This window comes from Hevea brasiliensis, chromosome 14 (assembly GCF_030052815.1).
Source record: "Hevea brasiliensis isolate MT/VB/25A 57/8 chromosome 14, ASM3005281v1, whole genome shotgun sequence".
Classification (NCBI taxonomy): domain Eukaryota; kingdom Viridiplantae; phylum Streptophyta; class Magnoliopsida; order Malpighiales; family Euphorbiaceae; genus Hevea; species Hevea brasiliensis.
The window spans coordinates 5144511-5162209 of NC_079506.1; the positions used below are offsets into that span (position 1 = coordinate 5144511).

Consider the following 17699-nt stretch of genomic DNA (forward strand, 5'->3'; position numbering starts at 1 on the left):
AATTATAAATAAATAAAAATAATTAGAACAATTTTCTTAATTTAATTTATAAAATAATATAATAAATTGAATTCATTTAAGAATAAAAATTATAAAAAACTTTATTATACTGTTTGCTACAGTAACTCACTATGACTCAATGCCTTGTCTAGTGTAAGTAATGAGTAAATTTGAGTATATGATAATAAAATATTTAAATTTTAATTTATATCATAAAATTTTTAATTGTAATATTTAATAGTGAATTTATAAGTTATTTTTATTGAATTGATAATTGTTATATTAATTTTTTTATTTTTCTCTATTAATTTGATATGCATAGAAAAATAAATTAATTTTATTTTTTATTTATCAATAATTCTAATGATTCAAATTGCATAAATCAATATTTCAATAACCTTAATGTGTTTATCAAAAATTATTGATTTATGCAAATATAAATTTTTAATTTAATAAATATTATATCAACATAAATAATCTAGACACCAAATATTAAAAGTTATCAAGTTTTATTTTACTAAAATTAAAGATTAGAAAATTTTATATTATAAATTAAAATTTAAATACCTTCTATGATTGTTATAAATTAGATAATAATATAAATTAATATTTATTTTTTAAATTAAATTCATATTCTTTTAAATTTGATTAAAGAAAATTAATTTTACTCAAAAAAGAAAAATTATTTTATACACAAGATATTTTAAAAAAACATTTGTTTTATAAATAGTTTAATTGATAAATTATTTTTTATTAAAAAAAATAATTTAATTTTAAACTCAATTTAAACTGTGGCCAGATTTACTTCAATCATGACATTTATTAGAAGTAATGTTACATTCATGAGTAGATTTTGTAGTAATTTCCTAAAAATAAAATCATTTTCTGGAAGATAATTTTTTTCTTAAAATAAGGCCAATTAAGATTTTTATTATTTTACAAAAAATAATTTTTATATAAATAAAAAATATTTTTTATAAATATTTTTTATTATTTAATTGTAAATTGAATATTTTTATATTTTAATAAAATTATTAAAATTTAAAAAATAATTTTTTTTAAAAAAAATATTTTTTTAATGATTATATTTTTTTCATTAATTCATTTATTGAGTATTTTAAATATTAAAAAATGTAAAATAAATATATTTTTTAAAAATATTTTCTGTAAAGAGTCTAAAATTTACATTTTTTATAATAATAATAAAAATAAAATAATTTCTTTAAAACAATAAAATTAATAATAGATATGGAAAGTTTCAAACGATGACGTTTACATCGTCAATCCAGACCTCATGCTTTTAGGCAACGTAGCATTAGAAATTAGAATAAAGAGAAAATTCATTAAAAAAAAAAAACTGAAAACTCACTGCTTTCACTTTCACTTTCACTCTCTGCTTCTCTCTCTCAACAAAAAGGCTTCGCATACAAACGCACACACAGAGATAGAGAGTGAGCTTCTTCCCATTGTCTGTTTCTCTGTTTCCTTTCACCCTTTTCTTCTCTTCTTTTCTTCTCTTCTTTTCTCTTCTCTTTCCTTCCATGTCTCTCCCTCTCAACCTTTTCTTTTCTTGCTTCTAAATCTCCCCGTTAACTCTAATCTAGGCATCACTTCCAGTTTTCATCAATGTAAGTACCAAATTCTCCTTTACAATTTTTCTCTGTGCGCGTTTTTAGCTCATTATTGGTGATTATGGTGGTCAATAGTATTTTCTTGTGTTAATGCTAACATTTTCTCCTTATAACCCTTTTGTTTTATTAGATTTTCTTTGAGAGTTTTTACAGGTGGAAAGGTGCATAGATTTTGCTGTATGAGGTACAGATTCGTTAAAAAGATAAGGGAAAAAAAAGTAACAGAAGTTCTGTTTTCTTTGGTTAGTTGGTTGCTGAGAAAGCGGAGATAAGAAAAAAAAAAGGAAATTTTTTTTGTATCTTGTGGTTCATTCTTGTTGTCTTGACTGGCTTTTTTTTTTTTTGTAATAAATTTTCAGAGATTTTCTGTGGGTAGTCTAGATTGTTGGTTTTAGGCTCTGCACAAGTTTTATTTGTTTTCTTTATTTTTCCCCCTCAAGTAAATGTGGAAGTTGAATTTCTTTTTTTTTTTCTTGTTTTCTTTCTTTTTTTCCATGCATTTTCATTTGTAGCCGAACGGGTGAGCAAGAATTTGGAAATATTTGTGTATTTTGGCTGAAATATAAGAATTTTATCTCATTTTATCTTCTAGCTTTGAATGCTGTGTCAATCTTTGTCATTTTGCCCGTTTTGTGCCTAAATTTGAGAATTTTTGTCCAATGTAATCCTTTAGAATTTTACTTATTCAGTTATTTTTCTCTTTCTAAAATTGGAATTGCAATTCTTTGATGTTTTGCAGGAGAATGGAATTTGGCTTGCACTGATACGTTGCAGGAACTAAAAAATTCTAAAGTATGTGAAAGTAAATGTGAGGAAGATACAGTCAAGGAATTGGATTTTATTCTATACTTTTTTTTTTCAAAGATGAAATCTGTTTTTCACCTTTGATTTTTTTTTTTTTTTTTTTTTTAGGGGGGGGGGGGGGGGGGTGGGGGGGGGTTTCTTCTCCATATTGCCCAATTATTGACAGATTATTTATTAAATGCTATTAATGTTTTGGTGGTCATTTAGTGATGTTAATTTTTGTGGAATTTGCAGCCTTTTTTTTGTTTGAACTAGAAAAGAAAATAGTGAACTGCCTTCACAATGAACGGGAATAGTCAAATGGAGGTGCATTACATAAACACTGGTTTTCCTTACACTGTCACTGAAAGCTTCATGGACTTCTTTGAGGGACTAACACATGTGCCTGTGCATTATGCTTACACTGAACCAGTGCTTGATCAGGTTCAGGTACCAAAGTTCCCCATTTATTTTGAGTTCAAATAACTGCAAAAGTAATTTTGTGTGAAAGATTGTGAAAAATGTCCAATTAGGTTGCACATGCTTTTGGCTATGCTTTGATATGAAGTAGTTAGATCCATGTTCCAGATGAATATTTAGTAGGAAAGTAAATTCTGTCACTTGTAAACTGCTTTAGAAGGGATTAAAGTGTAAAATTAGAAGAGAAAAGAAAACATGAATTTGTATTTAGCACATATGAATTGATGTAATGAGGGTACATTTTGAACTGAGGAATGATATCAAAGATTTTCCCACTTCATATATGGATGTTTCATCAACCACAAATTCAAAAGCTTAATTACCAAGATGCTTATTTAACTATATTAATGAGAAAGCATTGTTTTAGAAGTATTTTAGATGCTCTGCAAGGTTTACCTACATCCCATGATGGCTTTCTTTTAGTCCTCTATTTATGAATGCAACTATGCCATAGATGAATATTTGCATAATTCTTTTATATGCTTAGGTGTCACGACAACATTTTGGGCGTGCTGTGCCTATGCATACTTCTATTACTGGTTTACAGGTGAAATGATATTTAGCCTTTCTGTGACCTTTTTCATCCCTTTCCATTCAGGAGAATGCATATTGGACGATGAACATGAATGCATATAAATATGGATTTTCTGGTCCAGGGAGCACCTCTTATTACAGTCCGTATGAGGTAAATGATAATTTACCAAGAATGGATATGGGCAGGGGAGCTTGGGAATACCCTTCAGCAGTGAACATGGAAGAGCCCACAACTGCAGATACGCAGTCTGAAGGAGATGCAGTTGTCAATGTGCATACCCCACCAGAAGAATGTTAGTTAAATTTATTATTATTATTATTATTATTATTATTATTATTATTATTATTATTATTATTATGCCATCCTTACAACTATGGCCCCTTGATTATCCAAATTGTATAATTTTGAGGCCTTTGTTTGTTCATCAAGGATCTCCCACTTTATAGTTTTCTGGTAATTGGTTGATGTTAAATAGTGCCTAATAATTTTTGAAGCAAAAGGGTTTTTTTTTTTAAATCTAATATACGTGGGAGGCCCGAATAGATGTCACTTGTTTGAAATTTAAATGAAGTTGTTTCCTCCTGGTTGATTTTTGCAAACATGAATATCAATACGGAGTTTATAGAATTTTTTCTCATTGTCCACTTCTTTTTAACTCTCTACTTCCAATAATTTGAATTTTTTCCCTCATTTTACAGGCATCCCAAATAGTACAAGCAGCGATAGTCCTCAGGTATGAAACTAGATTGCTAATGCATTTTTGCGTATCAACTGATTTTTCTACTGGAGAGTAATGCACATTTTCTTTTTCTTTTTTATTTAATAATTTGTTATTTGCAATTTTAAGTACTATATGCTTTGCAGTTGGTAATTTTTAGTTGTAAGGTTCATTCTGTTGTAAAGACTAACTAAACCTTCAGATGGTTTGTCTAACTTTTGCAGGGTGTTTGGCAAGATGATATTGATCCAGATAACATGACTTATGAGGTTTGCTTTCTGTAACTTATCCTGTTCTCGTCGTTGCATTTTATTTTAATAGGGTTCGATATTATCGTCGTGATGATGTAAAATGTGGCGTTAAGTGCAATCCAGTATGGAAGAGCTGGTATTGCCAGTTGTTTCTTTCAACTTGCTAAACAATTATTTTGTCAGATTTTTTATGAGTAGTCAAAAAAGATAATTCTTGTGAACTATCATTTATGACCTAGACTAAGCATTTGCAAAACAATGGATTTTTACCGTCTTCTTTTGCTTTGAAGTTATGATTAGCGTCATGCTTTTTCACGAGTATTAGTTAACACTGTTTTCCATGTAAAGAAATATATTGGTGAATACTAATTATGAAGGGGCATTTGCTTGGCTAGTTGGCTTTTAGAGTTGCACAAACATGTCAAACTCACAAGTAATCTTGGGGACCAGTGAAACCTTATTAAAAGTTTCATAGGACAATTTGTTATTTTGTTTCCAAATTGGATGATGTTCCCAATATTGATATTCAAGTGAATTTCTTAGTCTTTATCTTACAATATTGAGTTCTACCAAGAAATGCCAAAATTTAATTGCTGAATCTCTTGGTGCCACAGGAATTACTTGACTTAGGTGAGACAGTAGGAACACAAAGTAGAGGTCTGTCACAAGAACTTATTAGTTTGCTTCCAACCTCAAAATGCAAGTTTGGAAGTTTCTTCTTGAGAAAAAAATCTGGGGAGAGGTAAAATTTTGGCATAAAATTTTTATTGAAAATTGCAGTTCCAGTCAGTTGTATTTGCTTTACTTGTATCTTTATGTGTGTGGTGATATATTTCATTTCATTTTTTCCTCGTCTCTAGGTCAATTCAGAATCATATTTGCATCTCTTATTTTTCTTATTAGAATTTAGGAATGTGAATTATTGGAGGAAATTAACCTTACTGAGCTTGAAACAGTAAAAATTTTTAACCTTAGCACTCTGCGTGGTTTTTGTTCCTTGACCAAATTTCAGTACTATTTTTCTAATAGATGCAAGATTTTAATGATTTAAAGCAAGGGAAGCTACTTTAGTTTTGGATGCCATCCGTATAGTTGAAGCTGGATCTGTTGAAAAGCATTGTCAAAGATTGTTTGACCTACCCAGGACTGGTTAGATTATGTGAGGCCTATTTCATGCATGGCTATTTTGTCAATGCATGCGGAGAAACATCGATATTGTGTAATTTTGGAAAGAAACAAGGGGAGAGTTTTTCTTTGCAATATGTTCTCTACTTTTCCAGCCTTTTCATCATTACGATATGATAGTTTAGAGTTTAGACTTTCCTCCTATTAAAAGACATATGCCAGAACCTACTTGGACTAATTTATCAACGCTGCTCGGAAAAAGTGTTGCAGTACATGTGCATATTTCAGAAACGAACGAAGATGAAAAACTCTGCCTTAGGTCTTCCATTGTTCTTCAATCCACGTCTTTGGTTTTTACTGTTTCTTGTTATTGTTTGTGAAACAGATGCGTAATTTGCCAGATGAGGTACAAAAGAGGGGACAAGCAAATGAAACTGCCATGCAAGCATGTGTACCATTCTGATTGCATCACCAAGTGGCTTGGTATCAACAAGGTCAGTCAATGTCATCTTTGAAGCAAAAAAGCCTTCACAATTCTGCATTTGCAGCTTCTAATGGCCTCCATGTCATACTGTTAATTTGTTTCCTCAGGTATGTCCAGTTTGCAACAACGAGGTTTTTGGCGAGGGATCAAAGAATTAAAAGATCAAAACAGAAGAAAATCACTAATCTTTGCACCTTTTTCTTCCCCCTTTTTTCTAGTTCTTCTGGTGGTTTAGTTCCTTTTGATTTTTGTACACGTAGAGTAAGTCAAGGACTAAGGTGATTTCCTCATTCTCCGTAGAAGTTTATGTTTAGCAGAGAAAAACTTATAATCTGAGCTTCTATAGCAAGAGAATATGAATTTTCAGGTAGCAATTATGTTGAAATCACTGGATTTTGTGTATATCTGTGATGTTTGCTTCCTGTATCAATGTTTAATCTGATGATCCATTTTAGCTCCACAAACTATGTTTTATCTCCACCCAAGTGTTGAACTTTTGCTCTCATCTTTCACATGCTTTGGTGAAAACATCATCTTCATTGGATGGTTTTCAGAACTAGTTCTATACGAAGAATTTACTGTTGTAGTTCCTGAAACTTCTTCCCTGAAACATTTCTTCATTGGACTTTTGCTTTCATATGTATTGGTGAAATTTATCCTTGTTCATAGAATGGATTTCAGAACTAAGATGAAGGGCCTTTCTGGTTCAGCAGTTGCAGTTAGGGATGGCCAGCATTTCAGTTCCGGTTCAGCGTTCAGGGGACTGGAACTAGATCTCAAGGTCCTTGATTTTGATCAAGTCTAATGGTTGAACTAGCTTTTGGCTTAAAATTAGGCCGAACCTGGCTGGTTTCGGACTGGTATCAGGCTGATTCAAAGTCGATTTTGATTGGTTTTGGGTTGAACCAATCTGGTTTTAGTTTTAAATCGGACCATAACCCAATCTATTTGCAGTTAACTAATGGTGGTCTGCTGTACAAGGGTAAAAACTGATAGTTGAATGTTGTAACTTTCATTGGTATAATTATAATTTTAAACCATTGATTATTGACTTTTGAAAAGTGGATTAAAAGGTTGTGTTTATCAAACATTCTTTAACGATGAGCAAGAATTTACTGTAGCAGCTTTGGTTGAAATTCTTGAAACTATTTCCCTATCAAATATCCTTATCCTATCTTGAAGCTCTAAGCTATGGACCACCTTGTAGCTTTTTGGCTGTGTTGCATTGAGCCATTCCACGCCATAATTTCTCTAATCTTTCTTTATTCTTCACACCCACTAGACGATTCTGAGCCATTTCCAAAATTTTTAGTTGAAGGGATTTTGTGAAAAACAAAAGGTTAAATTCAATATGCATTAAAGACAGTTGCATATGCAACCAACAAGCAATTGAATCAGTGGTAATTGGATCCATTTGCAAGGTCGGATTTGAATCTTAGAGCCATCATTTCTCTTAATCTAAAAAAAAAAAAATTATTGTGAAATCTCGTGCTGGATTTCAACCATTGAGTTATTCTCAGCTATGTCCTACAGCATTGAACCATCTCTTGCAGCCCAGATCCAAGAAAAGCTCTTCTTCCACCTCGACCAACACAAAAGCTCAAAAAAACCTAACTACAAAACTAATACTAATTATTAGTAATTTACGAAAATTCCCCAACGGTCACAAAAAAATTAGACCCACCAACGTTCGGTCAGTCTTTCTCCTCTCTGCAGATACTTTCCACTAGTCTACTAACCGTTACATTTTGACACTTGAACAGTCTGTAGCAAATCTTGCCCTCAGTTTCAGGGTCTTGTTTCTCTCTCTAAAACATCTTACTAAATCCTGCAATCCCCTTTAGATTTCTGGGTATTCTTTTCTTTCTCGTAAAGTTCTTCTCTTCACAATGGAACCAGCAAAAATAGATTGGAAGAGGGTAGAGTCTATATCTGTTGAAGATAAGTTGTATGAGAATATAAATGCGCCTAAATGGGTTGATTTCTTGAACCCTGAAGATGATGACTCCATGGATGATGAGGCTTGGTTCTGTAGACCTGGTTTGTATCGTCATTCTTTATGTTCAAGAATATGTATCTTTAGTAGTGTTTTTCTTCACTGTGTCTCACGATTTATCACATTTGTCTTGTTACAGATTGTAACCATCCAAAGAAAGTTGAGGATTTCTTTAGAATAACTCCAACTTCAAAGGTTTCTATTCTCAACTTCTTTGTTTTCTCTTTTCTTTTACATTGTTTGATCACTGAGAAAATGTGGGAAAGTAGAGGGAATTTTTCGAAGAGATAGAGAAACTGATAGAGATGGTAGTCTTAATTATAGATAAATCTTTCACTTCTTTAAGGATTCTGACATTATAGAAAACGGGTTTCGAAATTTTGTTTATTTTCTTTCTTTTTCCTCACTATTCTCAGTTACCAAACAGTGGATAAATCCAATTCAGTTGAGTAATTGTCTCATTTCTTGTTCTTGAATTGATGTGTTGTAGCTTTCACGCTCAGCTGATAAATCTAAGAGCTCTTTTGGCTGCGGGAATCTAAGGTAACAACAGAGAAACCCCAAATTAATTCAACAATAAGATGTTCGATATTTATAAAAATAATCAAAAGTTCACTTTTGTTTTCTTTGCTTCGGATGTAGAGATGCAAAATTGAAGAGGAGAGGGCAAAGTCAGTGTTCATTTACATATAGTGATAGATCTAAATTCAGTGAAGATATTGAAAACCATAACCCAAATTTGTCAACACCACCAAATTACCAAGCTAAGTTCATCAAAGCAATGACCAAATCAAGCAGTGAAAAGAAGAAATCAGTTGATGATGAGGCACCAAGGCTAAAAAGCACGTTATCAGCAAGGAATTTGTTTGCAGGGAAGGATATACTATGTCATATTAGTGAGTTCTGCAATGAATTGAAGAAGATGGCAATGAGGGCAAGGGAAAGAGAATGTGATGAGAAGGTGCCTGAGAAGGAGAGTCAAGTGAGGGAGAAAATAGATGTGGTAGTGGAAAATGGGAGATCTAGAGAGGTTTTGGGGGAAGTGGATGTGAAGGAGAAAGAGAGGAAGCCACTGCTTGAAGCAGGGAAAGAGAAATCAGAAGGAATTGAGAAAGGAAGTGTCAAAGAAATGCAGAGGAGGAAGAAGTAAGTTAAAAATACCTGATCCGTACTTCTTTTCTGCCAATTGTGTGTTTGGACATGCAAAAAGACACTGATATTTGCACATGTTAAGGGATGGGTCTGGCCTTTATGTTTTGTGGGATTGAATAGCAGAAACTTGTAAGCAAAATTTTCAGATTCTTCCAAAAGCTCTGAAATTTTAACAATATTTGCTTATAGATCTTGAACAAACTTATGCTTCAATATTGTGCAGGTGTTGAGTGTTAGCAAATTGAAAATGGACATCATGCATTTGTTGTTCAGATTAAACAAAGCTTAGAAATTTCCACCATATAGCAATTTGAAGAGGCTGTGCGTAATGAGTGACTAAACTTTGGTTATTAAATTATTGTGTAGATTAAATGAAGATGCAGAGAACATTCCAGTCCCTCTAAATTTGGAAAATGTAAAGCACAAAGGAGAGGAGCGCTTGCTGCAAATTCGGACCAATCCTCCTTCTCCTCAATGCTTTTCTGCCACTCGAGCACCCACAAAAACGAGCCCTTCAAAGGCCTACAAATCTAGGCTTATGGTATGTGATGCAACTGGTTCATACTTCTATATGTTTACACTATACTGATCTTTTTGTTTATGGGGAATATAGTTATAGATGGAAACAGGAAGGTCAGAGTGAATTTAGAGGTAGAAGATTTGAGTTACATTGGTAGAATTCGCTAAGCATTGTTGGACTAACATGAATTAAATTCAAATACCTTGTAATTTAGATGTTGATAAACTAAAAATTAAGAGTGAATTTTTCATTGTCTCCAATGTAGTTTCTTGGAGTTCTTGGATACATAGTAGACCAAAGCTATATATCCGTTCAGTTCCTATTGCAATTCTTCACTCTTGTCATACTTCTTTCTTTGACATGTCCACAAATGTGATATTGATCTTCTGCTTGGAAGAGGGGAAACCTCACACATCACAAACAAATATGATTTCCTGGCCAGATTTTTCTCGACTAGACCTAATCCCTCATAGACCTAAGACATGCAAAATAAGTGGATCTTATCATACATTTTGTTTCTTGTTCCAGGATAGATCAGGTCTAGATAAGAAATTTCCAGCCTGGTTAAGTCTGCATTTCTGCATCTTTGAAGTTTGCTTGCCAGTACATTAACTTGGTTTTGAACTGTGCACAGGATAGGGGCATTCTTCAAGAAGTGAAGCAGAGTAAGGAAGTGGCAAACGAGGAAACTGAGGACAAAGGCAGAAATTTTTCCATTGTGGATGGAAAAGAAACAAGAGCTTTGGATGTATTCTGGTTCCTGAAGCCATGCACAATGTCCAGCTAAAGAAGTGATTTAACCATAGAAACAATTGAATTCATTCATTCATTCCATTCTTTCATTGTTCTCCACTTTAACTCATCACATTTCATTTATTTTTCTTATTCACAGGCCCATACCTTCACATTGTAGGTCCCTACTTGATTCATTTAATGTCAGTAACAGAAACTGTAATTAATCATTCAATTGTACTGGAATCATTTCAGCAAATAAATTGTTGTATTTTTTACCTGCAAAATTCACACCTAATGCAAATCAGAAGTGAAAGAAATCCTGGACTTCTATCATCTTGTTTATGGGTCCTTTCTGCTTTTATGCAGTATGCAAGTGAAAAAAAAGAGGGAAATGTACTCTATATTCAAAACCTGCGATATCATTGATCAAGTCTGGTGAGATTGGTTTGCTCTGTTAGACTCGGTTTGGTTTAGGCAAGAACTTCAACCGACAAAGTTAGACATTTTGAAATGACAATTCATTTTGAAATGACAAAAATAGATGACATTTGCCATCAATCCCTATCTAAAAGATAGTTCCAAATTCAGTTAAACACAAATTCCAAAGCAAAATCTTAATTGAAAACCTAAACCTTAATGCGGTGTGCTTTTGTTTTATGAAATCATAGGTGGTGAGATATATATATATAATTTGGATAAGAAACAACAATAGCTAAATGCCAAATGTTACAAGCGAAATCGAGATATTAAGCTTAAAAAAAAGCCTTCCTTGTCTTCAAATAGTTTATATAGATAAATATGAGGGAAGCAATCAGATAAATTTGACAGAACAATGCATACAATATTAAAAAGAGCAAAACAAAACCCAGATGCAGTTATCTACTTCATTGCCTGTATCTTCTGTAGTTTTGCTTCATTGCATTTTTAATCACCTTTACTATTACTATTATTATTATCTCCAAAACCAATCATTATATTTTTGTCTTTGTTATTAAGATTTTTATATATATTCACTTTCCTTTCCCCTATCAAAGAAAAAGAAATTTTTGTTCCACTTTCCAAATCTTAGACTTGTAAGAGAGCTAACCATATACCTCTTTTTTTTCTTTTTTTAACGAAAGATAGTATTTCATTACAAAGTCCACAAGGCTAATAAAATAGTTACAAAATAGTTACAAGTAAAAAGTTTGAGACCATAACCCACTAAAGAGATCCCTTTACAAACCTACTAACCAACTTAATTATTCAAGCCCAATAACCCAAGCAAGGAACCCTGGTTATATTGGGTATCAATCCAACCCTGAGCGCCAAAACTTCAACAGCAGCCGTCTTGCACCTTCTATACCTAGCAGGGACAGCAACTCGACGACAAGCATGCAGGCGGAAAGAGCTCATCCTCGGCCATAACTAGAAATTCATGCAAAACTTTTAAAATGCAATCAAGCAAAGGACTCAATAATAAATAATCTAACAGTCATGAAAATGAAAGATCAGTCCAGGCCAAAAGAGGAAGGGGAATGATAGAGCTCCACAGCTTCTCAATTTCGTATGGCTGATAGATCTTATGTCAGAATCTAAACCGACACAAAGATTCGAAGGTGCTACCGCCAATTCTCGCTAAGCCACGAAAAGAAGCTAAAAAATAAAACTTCCATAGCCAACCCATTTCACAGATCTCCGTGTACCTCTTTCTCGCTTTTTGATCAAAAGCTATTAAAGTTGAAAACTTTGGATATGGGTTCTTGCAATTGCAAAAATCTAAGTAGCATGGTGCAAATATTGACAACAAGGCCATGTTATGTGCTTGCAAATGGCACTAATTTTGTGGCCAATGCTGAGGGAGGAATATCAAAACTGAAACTTCATTAAACTCATACAAAAAAAGTTATAAATTCTGCATCAATCTTCATTCATCATCGAAATCAAAACAGATCTCTGCAAACTCGCAGTTTGACATTGATTATAGTAACCAGAAAAGAGAGAGAGAAAGAGAATAGCTTCTTTATTTGATAGAACTAACATCTCGTTGCAAAGCTCACAGATTTCAGATCTCTACAGAAAAACAAACTACTGAAACAGATACCCAGTAATTAACCATCAAGTTTAAATCAAAGAGAACTATGAAGAAAAAAAAGAATGTACACTGAAAAGAACTTCTCTAATTAATCTAGCCTCAAATTGCAAAGCAAGAGATCCAAGAACCTAGACCAAAAGTGCCTTGCACGTGGATAGATTCTATTAGTATACTCTCCAGACCCCCTGAAGAGATCTTCCATGGTTTCCACAAAGAGATTCAAGCTCCTAACTGGTGGTACATACAGAGTCAAAGGCACTGCAGAGAAAGCCACTGTAAAGAACAGCTGCAACATCATTTAACCAAAACCCAGAAACGTAAAAGACCAGTTCTTGACAAAAAGAAAATATTTTTTTGGTTCCTTGCTACTGATTTGCAAGATTGCAGACAGCGAGAGAGAAGGGGGGCTGATGATATAAAGGGTTTATATGGGTTGCTGATAAAATCTAGGATAAGTAAAAGGGAAGATTTGGGAATAAAAAAGGTATACAAATATGGGAACAAAAGAAAGTGGTAGAATAAGAAGAAGAGAGATCAAAATTCTAGAAATTGAATGAAGTTTAAGGCAATAATGATTTGTGTTAAATATACAAGGAGATATGCTCGAGTGGCCATGTAATGCAATTTACAATTAAAAAAAAATAAAAAATATATATATATATACAAGGAGAAAAAAAAAAAAAACAGATGTTGTTTAGGGACAAGTAGTTGGTGAGACATAATGAGGATCGGTTCTTTGAGGTTTTTTTTTTTTCAAATAAATTTTATAATTATTTTTTTATATAAAAATTTACTTTTTCAAGAAAAAATTTAGTGAATATTATTATTATGCTCCAAAGTAAACCCTTCCCTTATTTCTTTATTCTTATATTTTCTGATATATTCATTAACTTTATCAATGGAGTTTTCTGTCTATATTTCAGAATAATTAATTATTTTATTTATTAAAAATGAAAAATTTCCATGATAAATCATTTTAATAATTAATAATGATTTATGCATGTATATGAAAGTAGAAAAAAGAAAAGCATTTATCTCATTTATTTATTTAGAAAACATCTCTGAGTCATTGTTGACTAATGACTAGTGAATTTCTTTGTTGTTTCCTTTACTTTTCTATTCAAAGGCAGAATGGTAGAACTTGGAAGGGTCAATTTTGACCAGTGATTTTGGAGATTGGAGAGTTCAAAGATTGTCATGCATGATTATAACTGCTATAAGAAAAAAACTTATTTTTTTTCTTATATATTAATTACAAAAAATAAAAAATAATTAAAAAATAAATTTAATAAATTATAATCATTAATTTTATAAAAATTACTGTAATTAATAATTAATAATTTTTATGTTAATTTATTAATTTATCAATTATTTTATATATAAAATCACTTAATCAATAATGATTGATGGAGAAAAAATAAATAAAAAGAAAAAATTTAAGGTGAGTGGATAGTCGGATACATTCTATGTATCTTATTTTTCTTTTTAAAAAATTAATAAAGTAAAATAATTTTATTTATAAAATAATTAATAAATAAATTAAAAATTTTATATTTTTATTTATAATAAATTTTATAAAATTAAATTAAAATTTATAAAAATTAAATTAAAATATTTATAAAATTTAGTGACTATCTTACCCCTTCAGATTCTTTGTAGGAGAATTAATTTTGATGTAATTTGAGACAATATTTGGAGCCACGTTTCAAATTCGATGAGCGTGGACCTCTATCTCTATGGGCTACGTACTAAAATCTGTGGGCTACAAGCGTAACCCACGTGACAATGATAGGCCGTATGTTTCATATCGAAGTGTACTATTTGGGTAAGGAGATTGGAGAAACAACGGCGCAAAAGTATTTGTCTATTTTAATCATTAATTAAAATTCTAATTACTAAAAAAATTAAATTTTTACATGTATTTTAATAAGAAAAATGATATATTGCATTAACTTTCTCTATTTTATTATATAATTAATTTAAAAATTTTATAAAAAATAAAAATATTCCCATTTGTCTATATAATTAAATTCTTAGTCAATAAAATAAAGAATAAAGTCATTTTTCATAAATTTTATGAAGGATAAGTAATTCTTTATCTATAAAATTAATAAAAAAAATTTTTTATATGATAAGAATTTCTTTTTATTTAAATTTAAAACGTTATAATTCTGAAAATAATTTTAGTAATGTTGAACTAAAATTATTTAAATCCTCAATTAACACGTATAAATTTAATTTCTGATAAGTTTCAATAATAATAATAATAATAATAATAATAATAATATGTATACAAATTTTATTTCCTTTAACACTCTGGTTGTTTTAATTATTATTTAAATTTATTATAAAAATATCAATGTCAACATAATAATTTATTTTATAAAAAATATTTTATCATTTACTAGAAAATACTGAAACTACCTTTATAAATATTATACTATAGTTTAGAATAATTTTTTAATCTAAAAATCTACTATCACAAATTAGATAAATTTTTTATAAAAATTAAGAAAAGATGGACTATAAAAATTACTCACACCTTACCTACCAAGAATGAAAGAGAAGAAAGCAACACTTGGTTAATTATTCTTCTCAATTTGATAAGAAATTGTGGTATGATTATTACTAATTAATTTGATAAGCAATGATTTTGGTTAATTTAATTAATGATGGTAGAATTGAATTGGATTTCTTGATAATTCAAGACAATCATTTGTTTTTTAGACTACATGTATTTAAAAATCACTTAATACGAGTCAATTTAATTTAGTTCAATATAAAAAATTAAAATAATTAAATAAAATTAATTTAATTCGATTCAATTTATTTGAATTTATTGATTTTTAGACTTATTTTACATCTAATTTTAGTTATTTTTAACTTTAATTTTAGTTCTAGTAATAATAATTAATAAAGTTTAATTTTATCTTTTGTAAAAAATTAAAATAAATATATTAAATTTTTTAAAATTAAATTAAATTAAATTAATTTATTAAAAAAATAAAATTAAAATTTCAAATTAAATTAATTCAATAATTTTTTTTTAATTCATAGCTATTTATTGCAATGCACTGCCAATTTTCCAAAGCGGCCGATGGTAGATTCCTCGCATAGAGTTCGGCCCAGCAACCCCAACACTGCAGCTGTGTGTGAACCATTCTCCGATTCCAGTACAGTACTGACTCACTGAACCTCCTCAAGAAACCCACTCTCAAATCTCTCTCTCTCTCTCTCTCTCTCGCTCGCTCGCTCTCTCTCTGAACTCCATTGTTGTAACCTGCAAGGTACTAAATCACTGCTTCGTCGTTATCAACGATAATGTGTCTCCGATTATAATTTTTTTCCTTTTCCAGATTGTATTGAGAATTGAATGCGGGAAGGAATCCATGTAGCGAACAACATCTAGTTCTGAGTTTTTGTTTGAATTTTTGGAGTCCTAACTTGCAATTCTACAAAAATTACGATTAGTATGTTATGCATTTGTACCGGAGTGGATTCTTGATACATTGTATTTGTTATTTTCTTTTATTGACAGATTGTTTTGCCCTTATCCATTTCTGACAGTTTAATCATTCAAGTCTGAACTTGGAGTTTCTTTCTTCTATGGGATGGACTTTTTCCATTGAAAGGGTATGATGAGGTGGGTATGATGAGGTTCAATTATATTAAAGGATATACATTTCAATTCTGTGGATGGCGTGCGAATTGTATATATGCGGATAGGGGATGGTTTATCTTCTATTAGTAATACATTGATGATTTTGCTACTTCCGTTCCTCTTAATTTGGCAGGTCTGTCTATTGTTGTTTTGGTCCTTAACTGGATGAAGTATACAACAGAATCAGAAGGTCAAGATCCTTCAGTTTCAATTATCCACATTGGTAAATTACTGAGACTGATATTTTTTCATAGATTTGTAATCATTTTATTGCATAATTTTGCTTCAAATAACGGTAATGCTTCTCATGCCAGTGCAATTGGTTTGCCATTATTTCTGGAAATTCCATTCAAAAAATGTTTCTTATATTTGAAAAAAGAAATTGTTAATCAACCAGCTTGTTTCTAGATCCAAATTTTTCCTGTAATATGATTATGTCAATTGCTAGTTACTGCTATAATCTAATAACCATAACTCAAAATATGAGAAGGATATAAAAAGGATGAAATTATATGTTACCTGATGGGAAGTTGAAATTCACTTATTGAAAAATGCTATCAAAATTTTGCTGGTGGTTATGTGGAGGCCTGCCAGTTATTAACATAACTGCCAAATGGCTTTTGCATAAGGTATTCTGTTTTGAAGTCTCTTAAATTAGAAGCATACTGGTTGGACTTCTCTTGAACTCCTTTTACCCATGTGTGTTTTGTTCTCTGGTTTTAAATAGGTATATGTTTTAGCAAAGAAAAAAATGCATTCTTTATGCACTGGTTCTTATTATTGTCCAACTCTTCAATTAGAGGTGGAGTTGGAGAAGTTGAGTGCCTTGGATTAAATGCTTTGTTTAAGTATTGAAGAGAAACCAATCACAGCATAAAAAAATTACTTTCTTTGTTGAGGCCAAAGTTGCTTCTGCATAATATAATTGGGATGTAACTTGTATCCTGATGATTGACTTGACTCTTTCATTTTTTACATCATTTTGGTTGTTCAACTGATTTATCGATTTATTTTATTTAAGTTCTTATTTCCAGTTCATATCCAATTGCAGCAGAATGGTGTAATTACTGGCTAAATAAAGAGGTCAACCATTTTTGGTGAGAGTATTGTTTATTACTAGCTACAAAAGGTGTTTACCTTTAATTGTTGTTATGCCATTTCAAGAAGAGGTTAAAAGTAATTCTTTTAGATGTGTATTCCTCTTTAATTATACCATTACTAGCTAAACATAATGTCAACCATTTTTGGTTAGAAGTTATCTATTAGTAGATATAGACAAGGTATTTCCTTTAAATTAATTGTGTGTCATTTCCATTGGAGGTTAAAACTATTATTTTTTAATGTTTTACACCATTCTAGATATCAGCACAAAGTGTATCGCTCATTTTGTATTTGCATTTAAGTTATAATAGAGTAGAACAAACGTTCAAGAAAAATGAGAATAAAAAATTCTCAAAAAAAAAAAGGAGGCCTTGTTTGCTGTTGACAGTAAGTATTTTATATTGCTAGGCTTAGTTAGTGGAACCCAGTCCATAGCTAAAAATATACACGTAA

General features: G+C 30.9%; 2 protein-coding genes and 1 long non-coding RNA gene across 8 annotated transcripts in view; all 3 read left to right on the forward strand.

Moving 5' to 3' along the window:
* The first annotated feature begins 1338 nt into the window (after positions 1–1338).
* On the forward strand, positions 1339–6471 carry LOC110656781 (E3 ubiquitin-protein ligase BIG BROTHER). 4 transcript variants are annotated; one of them, XM_058134926.1, is made up of 10 exons: positions 1341–1628; positions 1762–1815; positions 2371–2423; positions 2670–2864; positions 3493–3721; positions 4128–4162; positions 4372–4416; positions 5013–5140; positions 5909–6017; positions 6115–6471. In XM_058134926.1, exons 4-10 carry the CDS (start codon positions 2718–2720, stop codon positions 6163–6165), a joined length of 744 nt encoding a protein of 247 aa, XP_057990909.1. In that variant the 5' UTR covers positions 1341–1628; positions 1762–1815; positions 2371–2423; positions 2670–2717; the 3' UTR covers positions 6166–6471. The 4 variants fall into 4 exon arrangements, with proteins under 4 accessions (XP_021669432.2, XP_021669430.2, XP_057990909.1 ...); XM_021813740.2 differs by lacking the exon at positions 1762–1815 and having other exon boundaries at positions 1339–1628; positions 2670–2858; XM_021813738.2 differs by lacking the exon at positions 1762–1815 and having other exon boundaries at positions 1340–1628.
* Positions 6472–6677: 206 nt separating this feature from the next.
* LOC110641614 (uncharacterized) lies at positions 6678–10738 on the forward strand. The gene is made up of 6 exons (XM_058134924.1): positions 6678–8047; positions 8143–8198; positions 8494–8546; positions 8646–9149; positions 9522–9696; positions 10310–10738. The coding sequence occupies exons 1-6, from the start codon at positions 7897–7899 to the stop codon at positions 10460–10462; spliced, it is 1092 nt and encodes a 363-aa protein (XP_057990907.1). The 5' UTR covers positions 6678–7896; the 3' UTR covers positions 10463–10738.
* Positions 10739–15570: 4832 nt separating this feature from the next.
* The window catches only part of LOC110656784 (uncharacterized), a 52690-nt gene continuing 50561 nt past the window's right edge, over positions 15571–17699 (forward strand). The window contains exons 1-4 of one of the 3 annotated variants that reach the window (XR_009143125.1): positions 15571–15771; positions 15841–15954; positions 16052–16127; positions 16279–17314. This is a non-coding gene — a long non-coding RNA (uncharacterized LOC110656784). Of the gene's footprint in view, positions 15772–15840; positions 15955–16022; positions 16128–16278; positions 17315–17699 lie in introns of all 3 variants that reach the window. The other 2 variants (XR_009143127.1, XR_009143126.1) reach the window with 2 other exon arrangements.